Source organism: Malus sylvestris, chromosome 9 (assembly GCF_916048215.2).
Source record: "Malus sylvestris chromosome 9, drMalSylv7.2, whole genome shotgun sequence".
Classification (NCBI taxonomy): Eukaryota; Viridiplantae; Streptophyta; class Magnoliopsida; order Rosales; family Rosaceae; genus Malus; species Malus sylvestris.
In genome coordinates, this window is record NC_062268.1 from 32,283,437 (window position 1) to 32,303,650 (window position 20,214).

Consider the following 20,214-nt stretch of genomic DNA (forward strand, 5'->3'; position numbering starts at 1 on the left):
TGACAGAAACTTCAAATAATTTTTAATTAATTATTAAATATTTTTATTATTTTTTATTGGTTTAAAACATTATCTTTTCATCTTCTTTCATTACCACAATGTTTAAATATTTTTATATCTTTTAGTTCATCTCCTTTCATTACCAATAGCTAAATATGAATTTTATTTATGTTTGGAATTTAAAATATCGGGTGGAGAGAAAAATTTTAAAAGATGTCAAAATGCCACATAATCTGTCAAATTTAAAATTTATAAGCAAAATTTGAAAGCAGTCAAAATGCCACTTAGTATTACGATCTAATGATATTCATCTTCACTTGTACGTGAAAGGTCTTAGATTTGATTCTCGCCAAAGACAAATTTGAATGACATTGTTACGATCCATTATGAGGCTAAGCTCACCCCCTCTCCCTTAGTATAAATAATATTGTTTGTTCAAAAAAGAAAAATATTTGAAAACTTCCTTGGAGATGGTCTTAACAAGCTTTCAGAGTTCAAATTGTATAATTGAATCAAATATTGCATTTAGTCATGATTTTAAAAGTGAAGGGAATATTCACCATTAAAAATAAATAATTAAATTCAACCCAAAAGTCAATAGACATTAATTAAATAAAATTTATATACGTTTTCTCATTTACTCAAGATTATAAAAATTGAAAGGGAATTTCAACTTCTCTACTTCTCATTTTGTTGTTAGAATTACAGATAGGTGCGGGTGAGTGTCACAGCCCGTCCTGGGATTTCTTTTATCGAGGACGTGAAATGACGGAATTACCCTGGGTATTAAGGTATGTGTGTGTGTGACATATTATTGGACTAAATTCATTCATTCCTAAGCTTTTGGAAAATAAATTAAGTTAGATTAAAATGTTGGGTTGTAATTTGTGTGGTTAGGGAATGATGTTGTGGTTTGTTTTTGGGTGGACCACACAACACTCATGCACATGACATCTTTCCCTTTCCCATCCTCGTGCTCTCTCTCTCTCTCTTCTCCATCTCAGTCACCCTCTCCCTTTCGAAATTGTACGGACGAGACCAATACCCTCGAACTTTCACGAATCGACGCCAAAAAGGTATGGTTCTTCATCCTTTCGACCTCCTGAGTCGTTTGGTACTAGTTTTAGGACGTGAAACCTTTGAAATCACGTGAAACCCGAACCTCCGTTTTATGTCACTGTTCATGCAATCGTGATATGTTGATTTTCAGGGAATTCTAAGCTTATAGTGAGCTTAGTGAGGTCCCAAGGAAGCTTGGAGTGCTTCGTTTGAAGGTTTTGGACGTCGGGATTATTGGGTTCGAAATTTGCCGGTTTTCTTGGAATTTCTCTGGTGAGATTTTGTAGTTTTTAGAGCCTTAAAGTAGTGTAACGTGAAACTACATGCTTAGGGCTTCATTTTGATATAAAATACGAAGAAAATGGTTGAGAAATGACGGAGAACAAGGAGATTGAAAAATCTCCAGTTTTTCGGCCACCGAAAAAACCAGTCCGGCGAGCCGAGGTAGGAGACGCGCGTGGGGGGCGCGTGGACCCGTGCATGTCCAGGCGCGTGGGGGCGCGTGCAGCTTCAGAAATTTTTTCTAAAAATTTCTTGACGTTCGTGACGTCGAGTAGGTCGATGTGGTATATTCATATGCCCAATTTGAGCACCGTATGAGAAGTTATTACGAATTGTCGGTTATGTGCTTTAATTAACGTTTTTATAGTTGTTTCGCATATATGTGACACCTATCCCGAGGACGAGCGCATCCAGGGACGTCACGGGGGTTACGACCCATCAACTTACCAGTGAGCGGACAATTTTGTTTTCCGTATATACCTATATACTATTGATTTTCCCAGAAATGAAAGTACGTTTTCAAATGCCATGCATGCATATTGTGAATTATATGAATTGATAATTGATGCATATATATATGTGAATTGGTGTTGTGGACGCATAGGTGAGTATCAGATGAGTTTTATGTTATTCATGTGAATCATTGATGATGTGAATTGTGTTGAGAGCTCATAACATGCACCCCTGGTGTTAGTGCTTATATTATTCACCACACTGCACGCTCACCTTGGATCCAAGTAGGTGCATGTCGTACAGACAATGTGAGGGTTCCGACATGCTAGTCGTATAGATCACTAGAGGTGGTTCCGACTAGTAGGTGACCTTAGATTATGCACACAGATGATTGATGAGAGAAGCACTAGAACGCATTCTTACACCTTTCTTATCGTACAGACTACTTTAGGTAGTTTCGATTTATGTGCAGAGTAGTGCCGTACAGGTCACCGTGGTGACTCCGGCTAGGTTGGATATTGAGCTATGGAATTAACCGTACAAGACCAACTGCAGGGTCTCCAGTTGATTCCTTATTTCACCTGTTATAATGTTGCATCCTTATTATGTTTTGATGCATAGCATGACATATTTTTCTTGGAAAGTGTTAAAGATTTGTGATTTGAGTTTGAGATTAATTATGGTTATATATATATACTATTTTCTGGGAAAGTATACAGGTTTTACAGTGAAGGGTTAGAAATGTTTTAAATGAAATGTTTTGGAAAACTTTGGTTTTACTGACCCACTCAATTTTGTTTTTACGGCCCTCCAGGTTATAGTTAACAATTGGTGGCTCACAAGGTTTTCTTCAGCGTTCTGACAGACTTCCTGCATATAGGACTCACCTGCGGGTGTTGTAATTTAATTATAGTCCTACTTGACTGCACCTAGTTTTTATGCTCTGAAATTGTGTACTGCACATTTAAACTCACTCTAGCATGCTAGTTGGATATTACTGCTAGTAGTTGGTTTTTATTCCTTCGTATTTCTCATATCCTTTGCTTCTGCATTGCACTTTTGGTTACGTCACACTCACGTGACGGTCAGCACGCCTTGATTCTAGGATTGGGGTGTGTCAGTGAGGCACCCAAATCCTGCTCATCAATCAAGTCAACAATCATTTAGAGAAAACTCAGCAATCTGTTATGTAAGCTTACATACATACATACATATATATATATATATATATATATATATATATATATATATATTAAAAAAAGATATTATATATATTAAAGAATAGGGAAGTGAGCTAACCATACAATAGGCTAGCAATAATTTAGTTCAAATTCGTTTTTGGCGAAAATTGAACCTAAGACCTTTCACTTCAAGTCCAGAGAAATATCACTAGACCGTAGTACTAAGTGGTTAAGCTATATATATTGAATGGGGATGAAAAAACATTTTTCTTGACTTTAAATGGTATTTACTAATAAATTAATGAAGACAAATTGGAACTACATTATTACTAGCCCATTGTGAAGCTTAACCCAATCCCTCACTCCCCACCCCTTTAGTGTAGATAATATTGTTTGTTCAAAAACAAAAATAAATAAATAAACCACGAGGTGGTTGAGTGGCTGATGATGAATTCTAGGCCCCTATTCAACAATCACGTCTTAGGTTTGATTCTTGGCGCTGGTGAACCGTATGATGGTGGCCAGAGAGAGGCTGAAATGCCTCTGTGAGTCTTCCCAGCCCCCAAAAGGGTTGGACTGTGGCGGCAAAGACACCAGCTGAAAGTTAAAATAATTTACCTAGAGTTAAAGAGCTTGTTTATTAACAATGAAAATTGGAGGAATTGGATAGAAGATGGATTGAATTGATAATGAGTTGAAATGAGGAGCTGTGTTAGAATTAGATTACTGTTGGAACTGTTTACTTAAATATTCTAAAATCGGAATAAGAATGAAACTAAGTTCATAAAAATTGTTTACGAATTCACCTGAATCGGAATTGAAGAAAGTTGATGTTCCACCATAAACCAATTGGCAATATGGAGAGTAGCCCAACCCCTCTTATAAGTCCATGCAAGGTCCCTCCTCCCATCAACGTGGGACTCATTCTCAACATGTCCTCTCACGTGTGATGAATTTTTCAAGCCTAACACGTGGACAACACAACAGGGTGACGTGGAGCGCATGTGGCCGTTTGGCTTCATATGTGAGACAACTGGCTCTAATATCATGAAAAAAGTTAGGGTTCAATCATAAAACTAATTGACAATACGGGGAGTAGCCAAACTTCTTATAAGTCCATATAAGATCACTCCTCCCATTAATGTGAGACTCATTCTCAACCAAAATAAAAATTAGTATGATTACTAAAATATTATTATTCTAAATTTATGTACTAATAATTGAATAATTTTTTATTCATATTAATTGTATCATTAGTGATAATTTTTGGAACTTAATAAAACCTTAATAGTATGTATTTGTTATTTTTTTAATTCATATTCAAGAAATACAACCCAGTAAAAGGTAAATATAGTAAAAATCTAAGGGCGTAATGGGTAAGAAAAATTGATTATGATTCCTCCATACTCCTGCAATTCGATTACCATCTCCAATCGAATCCAGATCCTTGCCTGAGATCCTCATATCCGTGAATCGTGTTATAAGAAATTATTATAATTTTTTTATTTAAAATTAAGTACAAACAGTACCTAAGAAAAACTGACTGCACAATATACGATGAACGGACACGATTTACGGATTCTCAGAATTCTCACAAAAAGAATCCGAAGAGGATCCTGTTGGCCTCCAATCAAAGAGTCCCACCTTTCTTTTTATTCCCTCAAGTTTAGTAAACGAAGTTATGTCTAGTAATTGGTATTCAATTTTACATTTTAATTTTGATTATGAATTAGTAAACGAGATATATCCCACCGTTCTATTTATTCCCCCAAGCCCTCAAAGGTAGGTCTAGCAATTCCTGACACGACCCGATAACCCGACACGACACGACCCGAAATTAACAGGTGTTCGAGTTGATACGATAACGAATCGGGTATTATCGAGTAACCAGATAAGCACCTGTTAAGATAACGGGTTGGTTCAGGTATACACGTGGGTAACATGATACACGATAAGCAGAATATTAATTTAATAATTTTATAACCCTAAAAAATACTATAATAATTATATATACTATAATAATTATACCCCCAAAATATTAACTATAATAATTATCTATATATATATATTAAATTTTATACCCCTAAAAAAAACTATAATAATTATACGTACAAAATAAATAGATTTAAATCTACATAATATATATATATATATACACACCATTGAACTTGATGGGATATACGAAGCTAATTTCAACGATCAAACCGTCAAACTTGTTTGTATATGCTTCGAGATCGCATACGCCAAAAATCACAAAAAACAAACATTCAGAAATCAAGTAATGAGACAAAACTTTTCGACGGTTATAAAACAAAAAATCACGATTTAACGGTTATTTTAACTTCGATTTTGATGATTTTTTACAACTACACTTGTTGACCCTATACGAATACAATGAATGAATTCGATTGTCAATTTAAAATATTTACACAAGTGGATACCACAAAATCTTATGTTATACGTAATGAAAGTATAAATAAACTCTAAGTGTTAGTGAATCTATCGTTTTGATGGGATACGAATTCTATGAAACTAATTTCAACGATCCAACCATCAATCTTGTTTGTATATGCTTCGAGATCGCATACGCCAAAAATCACAAAAAACAAACATTCAGAGATCAAGTAACGAGACAAAACTTTTCGACGGTTATAAAACAAAAAATCACGATTTAACGGTTATTTTAACTTCAATTTTGATAATTTTTTACAAGTACACTTGTTGACCCTATACGAATACAATGAATGAATTCGATCGTCAATTTAAAATATTTAAACAAGTGGATACCACAAAATCTTATTTTATACTTAATGAAAGTATAAATAAACTCTAAGTGTTAGTGAATCTATCGTTTTGATGGGATACGAATTCTATGAAACTAATTTCAACGATCAAACCGTCAAAATTGTTTGTATATGCTTCAAGATCGCATATGCCAAAATTCACAAAAAACAAACATTCAGAGATCAAGTAATGAGACGAAAACTTTCGACAATTATAAAATAAAAAATCACGATTTAACGGTTATTTTAACTTCGATTTTGATGATTTTTTACAAGTACACTTGTTGACCCTATACGAATACAATGAATGAATTCGATCGTCAATTTAAAATATTTAGACAAGTGGATACCACAAAATCTTATGTTATACTTAATGAAAGTATAAATAAACTCTAAGTGTTAGTGAATATATCATTTTAATGGGATACAAACTCTATGAAACTAATTTCAACGATCCAACCGTCAAACTTGTTTGTATATGCTTCAAGATCGCATACGCAAAAAATCACAAAAAACAAACATTCAGAGATCAAGTAACGAGACAAAGCTTTTCGACGGTTATAAAACAAAAAATCACAATTTAATGGTTATTTTAACTTCAATTTTGATGATTTTTTACAAGTACACTTGTTGACCCTATATGAATACAATGAATGAATTCGATCGTTAATTTAAAATATTTAAACAAGTGGATACCACAAAATCTTATTTTATACTTAATGAAAGTATAAATAAACTCTAAGTGTTAGTGAATCTATCGTTTTGATGGGATACGAATTCTATGAAACTAATTTCAACGATCAAACCGTCAAAATTGTTTGTATATGCTTCAAGATCGCATATGCCAAAAATCACAAAAAACAAACATTCAGAGATCAAGTAATGAGACGAAAACTTTCGACAATTATAAAATAAAAAATCACGATTTAACGGTTATTTTAACTTCGATTTTGATGATTTTTTACAAGTACACTTGTTGACCCTATACAAATACAATGAATGAATTCGATCGTCAATTTAAAATATTTACACAAGTGGATACCACAAAATCTTATGTTATACTTAATGAAAGTATAAATAAACTCTAAATGTTAGTGAATCTATCATGGGATACAAATTCTATGAAACTAATTTCAACGATCCAACCGTCAAACGTGTTTGTATATGCTTCGAGATCGCATACACCAAAAATCACAAAAAACAAACATTCAGAGATCAAGTAATGAGACAAAACTTTTCGATGGTTATAAAACAAAAAATCACGATTTAACGGTTATTTTAACTCCGATTTTGATGATTTTTTACAAGTACACTTGTTGACCCTATACGAATACAATGAATGAATTTGATCGTCAATTTAAAATATTTACACAAGTGGATACCACAAAATCTTATTTTATACTTAATGAAAGTATAAATAAACTCTAAGTATCTATCGTTTGGATGAGATACGAATTCTATGAAACTAATTTCAATGATCCAACCGTCAATCTTGTTTGTATATGCTTCGAGATCGCATATGCCAAAAATCACAAAAAACAAACATTCAGAGATCAAGTAATGAGACAAAACTTTTCGATGGTTATAAAACAAAAACTCTTTCATTTTGCATATCCTTGCGCATTTAATATTTTGTAATAGACTAGTGTATAGATGTTTTTTTATTAGGCTCTTATTTTCGAGTGTAGATGTATTACTTAAATGACAAATATGTTTTAATGTTTTGAAGTAATATTTATATGGTAATGTGTGGTATGTGCAAATTTAAGAAAAAAATATATTTTTCTTAACGGGTCATAACGGGTCATAATGGGTCGGGTCACTTTACCCGTTGGGTAAAGTGACCCGACCTGTTAAGGACCCGTTAAGATAACAGGTGTGACACGACACGACCCGTTAAGATAACAGGTGTTACACGAAAATGACATGAACACGACAGACACGACCCGTTTGTCAGGCCTACTTAAAGGCATTGGGTTTATAATTTTTTGTTTTTTGTTTTTTTGTATTTTTTCGTATTTTTTGTGCCGGACACATTTGGTGTGGCCCTGATTGTAAGTGTGTTTCACTGTGTCAACACTTAATTAGTTTTATGTGCCTGAATAATCAATCTTGATACTACTATTCATTTCCATCTCCTTTATTGATATTGAGATCTCTTTTTTAGATACAAATAATAAGATAATTACATTAAATTCATCTAAATTACACAAAAGAAGGATTTGAACATGAGTGTAGAGGAAGGAAGGGTGTTGAGATGGTATATCCCATATCGAAGAAAGAATAGACATTGCATATGCTTATAAGTAATTGGACTCCTCCTCATACTATCAATTAGTTTTATGATGAAACCCTAACTTTCACATGGTAACAGAGCAAGTTGTCTACTCCATGTATGTGCTTATAAATAATTGGAGAGTATTAGCAAATTGGTTTTATGGTATAATCTCAACTTTTTTCAAAAGGTTAGTGCAGATGTTGGGTTCTAATTGGGAATGAATAAATATTTCTTCAAAATGTTCGTAGCTCTCACTCATGAAAGCCATGTGAATCAATTTGTGATAGAAATGTTACGTTATAACCAAGAATTTCTCGTGCTTGGTGATTTATCTTGCTTAGTGAAAAGGTTTTCATTATACTTGTGTTTGTGCAGCAATTTCTGCATCTAGCTATCCCAGGGATAATATATATTGATCGTTTCCAGCCCCTTTACAGTTTTTAATCTAATATTAGGTTAACATGAGTATAGTTCTATTTAATTCACCATCTTATTGGTACGACTTGCAAGCGTAATTAATTAATGAGTGATTCCGATCACACGTACAATTCGAAAAACATCAGAGTTATGTTGATAAAAATTTTAAAAGTCAACGAGTAAAAGTATTAAGTTAGTACACACCAAATAATGTAAGGAAACACCCATATTACATGACAGTCGGATTCACAGAAGCATATGCAAGCAGCTCCTTATTGCATTCAAATTTGGCCATGTCTTCTTCACTGAATGTCAAGGATGCTTCTATGCCTTTCCCATCTCTTGTATCCATAAACACAATTAGATTCTTCATTCCTGTACTCTGACACACCCACAATGGCTTTCCCCATCCGAAGTTGGCTTCATAGAACGGAAACCTGCACCAACTGCTGCAATTGTAGTTGTCTACATCCCTCTTCATAAGATTTCCAAACTCTGTGAAGAATCCACATGCTTCCTCCCTACGTACTCCATTCCCATACTTTACTTTAAATTCCTCAACCCCTTTCCTCAGTTTAGCAACCAAGCTTGGAATATCAATATCGACGACTTCACTTGCTTCCGTTTTTACTGAAAACATCCCCACAAGATTTCCCATTAAGTTTTCTGCCAAGGGCTGCTGCACCAATATTTTCCGTATGTTGGCCACGGGAGACCACTCAGACGGCCTTACCACACCCAAGTTTGATCTTGATACTGTGGTGGCACACTTCCAAATCAGGGCTGACACTGATTCAACCCGCGTTGTGTTTGGCACAGAGGTACTTACGGCCTTGGACTTAAGAGCAGCAACCTTAGAGGCCTCAAACACAAAATCTTTTGGTTATGCACTTTTCTTCATCGAACTTCAAGGCAGGTTGAGGCGAGTTCAAGAAATCTAGTTGTGGGAAAAGAGAAACTGCAACACCAAGTTTAGAAGTAAGTAAAACATGATCAGTAGTAACACTATTGGATGCAAGGGCAATTGCAGCCCAGCTTTGAATGAATGTGCTGAGCGTATAGGCATCAGTGATGATATGTGAACTGCTAACCCCAATCGCCAATCCACCACATTCAAAGAAGTTGGCCTGGATTAGCAGAAGATAGCCTGTCTCTGCTTGTGTGGAACCTATTCCGGTTGGTAGCAATTGTCTAAGGATCTCAGCATCTGGTCTTTCCAAAATCTTCAATATGGGACAGTTAACTTGGGCTTCAATAAATGCAGACCCATGGTCATTGCAAGAAATGGAAAAATTATATTGGAACTCCCCAGCAAAGGGGTAGAAATGAGTGAGAGCTTCGGATAAGGATGTTTTTAGAAGCTTTGATCTTTCAACAACCAAAGAAGGGTGATCAATACTATCAACGTCACCACTACTAATGTTGTTGGGATAGAAGAGTAGTTTTGGGATAAAAACATCTGGAGCTAGTTGATAAAAAACAGAAAGCTGGGCGGTTTTGAGGTGTGGAGGAGTTGAAGATGATGGTTTAATTATTTCCTTGTAAATGACTTCAACCTTCATCTCTGAAGCCATCTTTTTCTGTTCTTCGCCTTGATCACAATCGATCACCCTTTCCTTATAAAGACATAAATCTGTTGTCTTCTTGTTAGTCAACTTTGTTCTGCCTACCAGAAGACAAAACATGTACATACAAACTAGAATATTTAGGAAAAACATGATGTGCTGCTTCAAGATTCCAATGTATAAAAAATAAAAAATAAATAAAAGGTTCCTCGTGTTGAATTCGATTTAGTTTCTTCCCTTTTGTTCAGCAAATTGGTGTAGTTTATTTGTTTATATTTTGTCTTTTTTTCCCTATATGTCATTTAAATTTGCGCTTCACATCACAGAAAATGCAAATATCTATCGCAAGTGTCACTTTTAGGCTTGTTAAACAAAGCTAGGAAAAATAGTAGTAATTCAATCTAGCCTCAGTAAGCATGTTATCTCACAAAACGTTTCATAAAACATAATCATCAAATCATGTTTTTCATGTATGCATTTCTACTATTAAAACATGCATTTTTAGAATGGGTCCACTCACAGATACTTCGCCATTGAAGAGCCACGCAAACTAGCGAAGACGGAAACGCCACTAACAATTGCCCCTAAGCACATAAAGGGTCCAATTAATAAAACTCTATTATAACAATTGAATTTGGGAAAATAGACATCGGAAACAGATTCAGAATGTCGAATTACCCTAAGAAGGGTCCCAGTTAATTTTCGTAAACGTCGATAGAATATTCATAGAACATTCTAGAGAATATTCTCTGATAGAATATTCCCTAACAGAATATTCCCCATAAAAGGTTTGGGCCGACTAGGGTATAGGGTTTTGGACTTGGGTTACAAGGATTTAGGTCATGGGGGTATATGGCTCAAAGCCTAGAAAGGGTTTTGGGTTTAAAGGGTTAAAATGTATAGGGTTTAGGCTCGGAACCCCCAACAGCTCACGGCCTAAAGGCCTTTAATAAATAAATTAAAACAAAACAAATAATAAAAAGGGGCTTGGGCTTAGGTTTGAAATGAGCCTAAGGCCCGGTGGTCTTTGAGGTGGCCTGAAAGGCCTATCGCCAAGAAGGAGACACCGGAGCCAACAGTAGAAGAAAACTGGAATTTGAGGTTTTTCGTCGAAAAACTAGGCTAACTTTAAACCTCTATAACTTTGTCAAAACTCAACGAAATCAAGTGATTCAAAAAAAGAAATCATAGTTCTCAATAAGACGAAGAGAATGGTACCTCACACGACGTCTAACTCGTCATGGTTTGGCCAGAAAATGCCTCGAAAACCTCAGAGGTCGTCGCAAAACTAGGTAAGATTCAAATGAGTATAAATTCTTCAATACTCAACGAAATTGGGTGAAACAAAAAGGAAAGTTGTAGTACTCAGCAAGACGAAGAGATTGATACCTTGCACACTGGCCAACTCGTCGTGGTTTGGCCAAAAATTGGCTTGAAAGCCATTGGACTTGCCCGTAAAACTGGGAAATAATCCTCCAAGTTGTTTCTCACTATAAACCTTCACCAAAGCACCTAAAATTCCTAACTAGAGTTTGATTGATCAATAGGAAGATTAGAGAGAGTCATGAAGCTTACCAAGGTTGAAAATTCAAGGAACTAGCCGGAGTTCGACGAGGGAGGAAGAGAACAGTGGTCTTCATCACTGTGGTGCACCACGGACCTATCTTGGGTTCGAGTTCTTGCTTGGGAGGGTCCTAGAGTGTGCGTGTGTATAAGATTGTGGGTATGGATGTTGCTCACGAGTAGAGAGGGAGAGGGTGAGGGCGACTTGAAGGAGAGAGAGCTCGAGATTTTACACGGGAAATGGGAAGAAAGAGAAGAGAGAGGGAAGTGAGAGAGAAAAGTGAGGTGCCATGTGGTAGAAGAGGGAGAGAGACCAGGAACCAAAAAGAGAAAGGGTCCCACCCGGCTCACCATTTAAGACCAAAAAAACCATTTTTTTAAATAAAAACCCAAACCTACCTTTAAAATCGGGGGTGGGGACACATGTTGACTAAGCGGTATAGTTCTAATTAAATCTAAATCCTCTGATGTCACCATAGTTGCAAGTTCCTCCATTTTCCAGTCAAGCCTATCAGCCATTATCAACTCTCACACCTTTAAATTAGGAGCCCCATTCCTCAACACCGGTTTAAATGAATGAGGCTTAAGAAGCCAAGGATCAGCCACCCTGACCGACTCCCCATTCCCTACCCGAAGCCCACGGTGCAGGATTTGTCTCCTCAAAATAATTCATTTCCACCCCCACAACGACTTATTCTGCTTACTCGCCTCCAAGAAATATGAATTGGGAAAATATTTGTCCCAAAGTACCATGCTAAGCATTGACTCTGGCTTCCTTAGCACCCTCAAACTAATTTTAGCAAGCATAGCCAAATTAAAACCAATGAGGTCTCAAAAGCCCAACCCTCTAACCTTCTTACTCTCGATCATTTTATCCCATTCCACCTAATGAAATCCCCTAGTCTTTGATTGGCTCCTCCACTAGAATTGAGCAATGACTCGTTCCATTTCCTTACACATGGTGACCGGAAATTTAAAACACGCCATAGCATGACTCGGCATTCTTCCTCGTTCCATTTCTGGATTTGGTTTGGGTGAGTATGATTTTCTGAGTTTGGGAGTTAGGGCGATAATGGCAAGTGTGGGGCCAATAATAGCAAGTGGGGGAGAGAATGAGGGAATGAGGGAGGAAGAATGGACGACCTCCGTTCCAGGGAGAAAGAAGGCGTTTTGGAGAGAAATAAGGGATAGAGTTTATTTCTTAATTAATTTTAATTACTAAATAAAAAATTAATAATTTATTAGTATTTAATTGATTTTTAAATTCAGTTGGATGGGGAGTGGGCCATGTGCCTGTCACGTCATCACTTAACAGTGAAATTGATAGAAAATTTAATGGAGGTTTGATATTGTAATAAATTCATAAGTTGAGGTATGATATTGCAATGTTTAAACACATGAGGTATTATATTGTATTTCAAGCCATAATTGAGATAGTTTTGTGTAATTTATTCAAATTATTTACATCAAATATGTGCAAAGTAATTACATAATATATATATATATATATATATATATATATATATATATATATATATATATATTCATTTCCCATACTAAACTCCTATCAAATTATCCATAGTAACTACATTGAAATATTTTAAGCTTGACAGGGCTGTGAAGGAATCAAAGCTTAATTTTAGTGATCACTTTTGTTTTGGAAGATATTTTCGCATTTTGTATGCTGTGTGAGGAATCTGGTAGGCGTGACAGGGAGGGCTCAAATGCACAAACCAATATTATTTAGGAACATCATGATGTTACTCCTGTTGACTTGAGTCCCTATTATAGGAATATGAATATAATATAATTATTTGATTGTGTTTCCTGGTTAGTCTAGGATTCATTAACTTTCCTTGTGCTGCAAGATGTGCGACATATGTATTTATATGTTTCCTCCTGGAGTGAGAAGAATATAGAATAGAGATTGAATCCTAAACATAACTTTTATCTTGGTATCAGAGCAGGTTTCGACCTGTCTCTTCCTCAAACCTCAAATCGCCAGCATGAACAAATTATTTGCTAGCTGCTTCGCTGACTACAGAAAGCCTAGAGTTCCTCAACTTGCTGCCTAGAAATTACCAACCGTGAGAAAACCAAAACCATGACTGATTACACTTTATTTTAAAGTCTCGAGGCAAGAGATTTTCCTATAAACTTCAAATCAGGAACAAAAAACCACCGACATTGGAGGTTCTTGTTGGCTTCAATACCAATTTGCAGAAAAAGGAAAAAAAAATTTAAGGTGTGATCTCGAGACAAGAGAGTCACAATTCCTAAAAAACCTAAATAGTACAATCACCAAGCCAGTGTTTCAAATGGCTGAAAGCCATGCTATGTTTTCTATTGTGAGTGCCCTTCACACCTCAAATGAAGCTTCTGCCAAAATTGCAGACGATGTGCAGGCCAAAAATCCTGACACAGGCCCTGAGCTTACAGGGCTAACTTCAAGTATGCCCGATAGTGGGTTTGCCGTGTCTCAAGCCCAAACTCCAAGCAGACCGAGAACATGTGCATGTGATGAGGATGTTGACAGAGTGGGCATGGGCCCGCTCACTTCACCAATAACCATTCCAGAAGATTGGAACCTGAACCTAGACAATTTGGGCCCACAACTATGTCTGCTAAATTTGATTACTTTTCAAGAGCAATCCGATGATCCAGGTAACACAAGCACAACTTTGATTGCATCTGTTGATCTCGATATATGTTGGATCATTGATTATGGAGCCACTGATCATATGACTTATGATCGTAATTTATTTAATTCTATAACAGCACCACCACGGGATAGTATTGTCACTGCTAATAGATGGGACAGGTCACCAAGTAATTAGAATGCGTTGTGCTAATGTTCCCATCTTTCTGTTTACTTCAAGATATTAAAACTCAAGCAATCATTGGGCATGATACTAAGGGGAAGGGGTTGTACTATGTTGACGATGTTGCACAAGGCCATGTTCATCAAGTTCAAGGTCGTAATAGTGGGAAGTTAAAGACTGCTCATTTGTGGCATCATCGTCTTGGTCATGCTTCCTTTGGTTATTTACAGAAATTAATTACGTCATTGTTTCGTAATATTTCAGGTTCTTCACTACAATGTAATGTTTTCACATTAGCAAAAAGTCATCATGCTTCATATTCTCCAAGTTTTACTACACGAATAGTTCCTTTTGAGTTAGTTCATTATGATGTGTGGAGAACATCTTCGGTTACTACTCAACATGGAGTGCGTTGGTTTATAACATTCGTTGATGACTGCACCAGGATGACTTGGTTATATCTCATGAAAAATAAGAGTGATGTGGGTGGCATTTTCAAAATGTTTTATCACATGATTTACACTCAATATTTGCTCTCAGTTAAAGTACTTCGGTCTGACAATGGTGGTGAATATCTTAATCATGATCTGTCTCAGTTTTGTAAAGAAAAAGGTATTCTCCATGAAACTACTTGCCCTCATACCCCATAACAAAATGGAGTTGCTAAACGGAAGAATCGACACATACTTGAAATTACCTGTGCCATCCTCATTGGTGCAGGTGCACCTAAGACTTACTGGGCCGACGCGGTAACTTATGCCATTTATCTCATGAACCGAATGTCATCCCGTGTTCTCTCTTTTCAAACTCCCTTAGCTGTGCTTGCTGATCATGTCTCTCTTCCTTCCACCCTTCATCTCGAGCTGTGAGTTTTTAGGTGTGTGGCTTATGTCCTTCTTCATAAAAATCTATAGAGCAAGCTTGATCCATGTGCAGTGTGATGTGTTTTTATTGGCTTTAATCCTCAACATAAGGGGTATAAATGTTATCATCCCCCTACTCGACATGTATACGTAACTATGGACGTGACATTTTCCGAAGATGAACCATTTTTTCCTCCCAACCATTCTCTTCAGGGCGAGACGACCGGAATAGAAGATTATGGATGGGTGGATGTCCCCGATCGTGTTGTATTTGGGCCCACATAGGGTAGCTCGAATAATGGCAACAACATAGCAAGCCATGGTGATTGTGCTGTAGGTGGCAGCAACCCACGTGATCGAGACTCTGCATGTGGTAGCACCCAAAGAAGAATAATTGTTGACGAAGAAGGCCTAAGTGGGCACGGTAACCAACAAGCCCTCAATGGGCACGGCAATGAAGCAGATGCTGCTGAAATGGACAATAGCTCATAAAGCCCAAATGGGCATGATGTTTTTGGGTGTTGCAACAAGAACAACCAGGCTAAGACAACAACAACTGTTGTCTCATGGCCGAGTGAAGTCTAAGGCTTGGCTGTGAATTCTTGTGAGTACAACAACTCATCTCCAACGTCTCGAGTACATACCCTTGGTCATACGGATATCCCTTTTAAGGTAAGTATTGATTCAGAATCTAATAACCAAATTTATGTGTTGCCTCTTAGACAAAATCGAGGAAAACCAGCAGACAGGTACTCTCCAGAAGGGAAGGTGTGATATTCAATCGCTAACTATGTTTCCACTCACCGACTCTCACCAAAGTACTGTGCGCTAGTTCAACGAATGGAAGCTATTAAAATACCTACCAAAGTAGAGGAAGCCTTAAGAGACCCAAAGTGGATAGAGGCAATGCAAGTTGAGATTGAGGCATTACAGAAGAATAAGACTTGGCGTGTGGTTACACTTCCCAAGGAAAAAAATCTATGGGTGCAAATGGGTGTTCACCATCAAAGATAAGGCGGACGTAACGATTGATAGATATAAGGCAAGGTTAGTAGCTAAAGGGTATACTCAAACCTTTGGTGTTGATTATCAAGAAACTTTTGCTCCGGTGGCTAAGATGAATACCATTAGAGTTATATTATCTCTTGCTGCTAATCTTGATTGGCATATGAGACAATTTGATGTAAAAAATGTGTTTTTGCATGGGGATTTAGAGGAAGAGGTATACATGGATTTTCCACTAGGCTATGGCATTGAAAACTCCAATGGTAAGGTATGCAAACTTCAGAAGGCATTATATGGTTTGAAACAGTCACTAAGAGCATGGTTTGGGCGATTCACTCAGGCTATGAAGAAGTATATCGTTAAGGGAACTCAGATCATACCTTATTCATCAAGCATAAAGGTGGTAAGGTGACTTTGCTCATTATTTATATGGATGATATGATTGTCGCAAGTGATGATACAATAGAGATTGAACGGTTGCAGGGGTACTTCTCCTCTAAGTTCGAGATGAAAGATCTAGGAGGTCTTAAGTATTTTTTGGGAATAGAAGTTGCTAGGTCTCAAGAAGGCATATACTTGTCACAACGTAAGTATGTGTTGGATTTATTGTCAGAAACTGGTATGTTGGCATGCAAACCAATGGACATTCCGATTGTGCAAAATCATCACCTGGCAATTTAACAAGATCAAGTTCCGACGAATAAAGAGAGGTATCAAAGGTTAGTTGGGAAACTAATTTACTTATCACTTATGAGACCTGATATTGCATATGCGGTAAGTGTGGTAAGTTAGTTCATGCATGCACCAAGTGAGGATCACATGATGGCGGTAATATGGATACTTAGTGATTTGAAAGGGGCTCCTGGAAAAGGTTTGATGTTCAAGAAGCATGGGCACATGGAGGTAAAAGGGTATACTGATGTTGATTGGGCCGGGAATATTACTGATAGGCGATCTACATCAGGTTATTTCACGTTTGTTGCTGGTAATCTTGTGACCTAGAGAAATAAAAAACAGAGTGTCGTGGCGAGGTCATTAGCAGAGGCAGAATACAGGGGAATGGCTCACGGTATTTGTGAGCCTTTATGGCTTCAGATTTTACTCACTGAGATAGGATTCAAGCCCAAGGAATCTATGATGTTGTATTGTGATAATCAAGCGGCATGAGAGATAGCTAACAATCCAGTACAACATGATAGAACCAAGCATGTTGAGGTGGATAATGACTTCATAAAGGAGAACTTAGATGTTAAGCTCGTCGATATTCCGTTTGTTAGAACGGTAGAACAGTTAGCAGATATTCTAACTCATGTGGTCTCTGCTGGGAGGTTTCAGGACTCACTTGACAAGTTTGGGCTAGGAGATATCTACGCACCAACTTGAGGGGAGTGTTGACTTGAGTCCCTATTCGCATAGGAATGTGAATATAAATATAATCATTTGATTGTGTTTCCTAGTTAGTCTAGGATTCATTTACTTGTGTTGCAAGATGTGCGGCGTATGTATTTATATGTTTCCTCCAGGAGTGAGAAGAATATAGAATAGAGATTAAATCCTAAACATAACTTTTATCTACTCCTACCTGGAGAACTTGTGATAGTATAAAAAAAATTGACAAAAACTCGAAATCCCCAACACGTAAGATTTTTAATTTTCTAACACATTGTTCGAGCTATTTCACATTGACAATTTTGAATAAATCCCGGCCTTTCCGTGGGCAATCCTGACTAATTAACATATTAGAGCAGCATTAGGATTATGAAATATATAATATTGCAGTGTATCATACTTTCTCAATACCCTTCACAGAAGAGAGAATAAAAGTCTAATACGGTTTGGGTTTCCTAGATTTCTGGGGTTAGGATATCCGAATTCCGAAACATGGTTGGGTAAGGACTTATATTAGGGTTAGGGTTTTCTGTTCTCTATATAAGCAGATAGATGTTGCTATAATCCTCGACTTTTAATTTGAAGAAGTTTTCTGGTGGATTCTTATACTTTCCCAGATTGTTGTTGTGGGTTTGGTTCATCATCTTTCAGAACAAGGACATGGCGCCATTCGCGACTTCTGATGGGATAGAGGCGATCATGAGCTTCGATGAGATGGGGTTGAAGGATGATGTGCTCCAAGGCATCTACGAATATGGGTACGAAAAGCCCTCCGCCATCCAGCAACGGGCGGTCAGGCGCATTATCGAGGGTTATGATGTCATAGCCCAGTCCCAGTCAGGTACCGGCAAAACCTCCATGATTGCCCTTACCGCTTGCCAACTCGTCGACACCTCCTGCCGAGAGGTTCAGGCTTTGATATTGTGTCCCACTAGGGAACTGGCGGCACAGACGGAGAAGGTGATATTAGCAATTGGAAATCACATGAACATACAAGCGCATGCTTGCATCGGAGGCAAAAGCGTGGCTGAGGATATTCGAAAGCTTGAGCACGGAGTTCATGTGGTGTGTGGAACTCCAGGTAGAGTCCATGACATGATCAAGAGGAGAAGTCTGCGTACTCGAGCCATTAAATTACTATTCCTCGACGAATCTGATGAAATGTTAAGCAGATCATTCAAGGATCAGATTTACAATGTCTATAGATATCTTCCACCTGAACTACAAGTCTGCTTAATTTCCGCTACGCTTCCTCATGAAATCCTGGAGATGACGAGCAAGTTTATGACGGACCCTGTAAGGATCCTTGTCAAGCGTGATGAGTTGACTTTGGAGGGAATCAAGCAATTTTTCGTTTCGGTTGAAAGAGAAGAATGGAAATTTGATACGCTGTGCGATCTCTATGACACTCTTACAATTACACAAGCTGTTATTTTCTGCAACACAAAGCGAAAGGTGGATTGGCTGACAGAAAAGATGCGGAGTAATAACTTTACTGTATCTTCCATGCATGCAGACATGCCTCAAAAGGAAAGAGATGTCATTACCCAAGAGTTTCGTGCAGGAAATACTCGTGTCCTGATCACCACTGATGTTTGGGCTCGGGGCCTCGATGTTCAGCAGGTAAGTTGATCTAATTATCTTTTAATACCTTGACAGACAAGTTCCTATGAATTTTAGGGGAGCTTGTGCTATGTGTGACTGTGAATATATATGTTATACATACATGTTTTGGATGAACAGCTTTTTCTAATATGTTGATGTTTTCCCCTTCATCAGGTTTCCTTGGTTATCAACTATGATCTTCCAAACAATCGAGAGTTATACATTCATCGGATTGGTCGTTCTGGTCGTTTTGGGCGCAAGGTATGTGTGCATGTACTTTTAATTTTTATTATGTCATATGTTTTTGTCGATAGATCTCATATTGTATCTGTGCTTGTTATCGCAGTATGTATGCCAAAACATATTCTTTTAGTCTTCGTTTCGTTAAGTTATGTTTTTCAGGTTCTCATCATAATATGCTACAATTTGATTATTCTTTGCAGGGTGTGGCCATAAACTTTGTCAGAACCAATGATATCAAGATCTTAAGAGACATCGAGCAGTACTACAGTACCCAGATTGACGAAATGCCGATGAACGTTGGTGATTTGATATGAGAGCTCTGTTGCTGTCCATCGTCATCGTCATAATTCGATATATTATAGTTATATATACTTATGTTAAATGTATTACGCCACATTAATTCGTTGACAACCGTATGGGTTTTGAATTTGATATTTCGGTTTTTCAATTCGTATAAAAAGCATAAAACTTTGTACAAAATGTTTTGTGCAAAGAAATATATGATCAAGTTTGCAAAATTGATACCACTCCCGGCTTCGGCCAAGAATCATTCGAAGGGATTAATTTTGTCTTAGAGAGATGAAGATTGGGTTGTAAATGCTACGTTCTAGCTTTAAACGAACTAAGCATTCCATAGTGAAGTTCTAGCCATGAGAACTGCGAAATTTCAAAGGATTTTTCCTAAAAATTTCAAAGGATTTTTCCT

General features: G+C 37.1%; 1 protein-coding gene and 1 pseudogene across 1 annotated transcript; one reads left to right on the top strand and one right to left on the bottom strand.

Moving 5' to 3' along the window:
- Positions 1 to 8,574: 8,574 nt before the first annotated feature.
- Positions 8,575 to 10,092, bottom strand: LOC126582566 (BAHD acyltransferase At5g47980-like; annotated as a pseudogene).
- An 8,004-nt stretch (positions 10,093 to 18,096) lies between these two features.
- LOC126582568 (eukaryotic initiation factor 4A-3-like) lies at positions 18,097 to 19,920 on the top strand. The gene is made up of 3 exons (XM_050246708.1): positions 18,097 to 19,283; positions 19,440 to 19,526; positions 19,709 to 19,920. The coding sequence occupies exons 1-3, from the start codon at positions 18,321 to 18,323 to the stop codon at positions 19,820 to 19,822; spliced, it is 1,164 nt and encodes a 387-aa protein (XP_050102665.1). The 5' UTR covers positions 18,097 to 18,320; the 3' UTR covers positions 19,823 to 19,920.
- The last annotated feature ends 294 nt before the right edge of the window (positions 19,921 to 20,214 follow it).

Excerpts from the sequence above, each read along its gene's own strand:
- LOC126582568 (XM_050246708.1), top strand. The coding sequence starts at position 18,321 with ATGGCGCCATTCGCGACTTCTGATGGGATAGAGGCGATCATGAGCTTC. Across the intron at positions 19,284-19,439 it reads GGGGCCTCGATGTTCAGCAG|GTTTCCTTGGTTATCAACTA; the intron begins GTAAGTTGATCT and ends CCCCTTCATCAG. Across the intron at positions 19,527-19,708 it reads CTGGTCGTTTTGGGCGCAAG|GGTGTGGCCATAAACTTTGT; the intron begins GTATGTGTGCAT and ends TATTCTTTGCAG.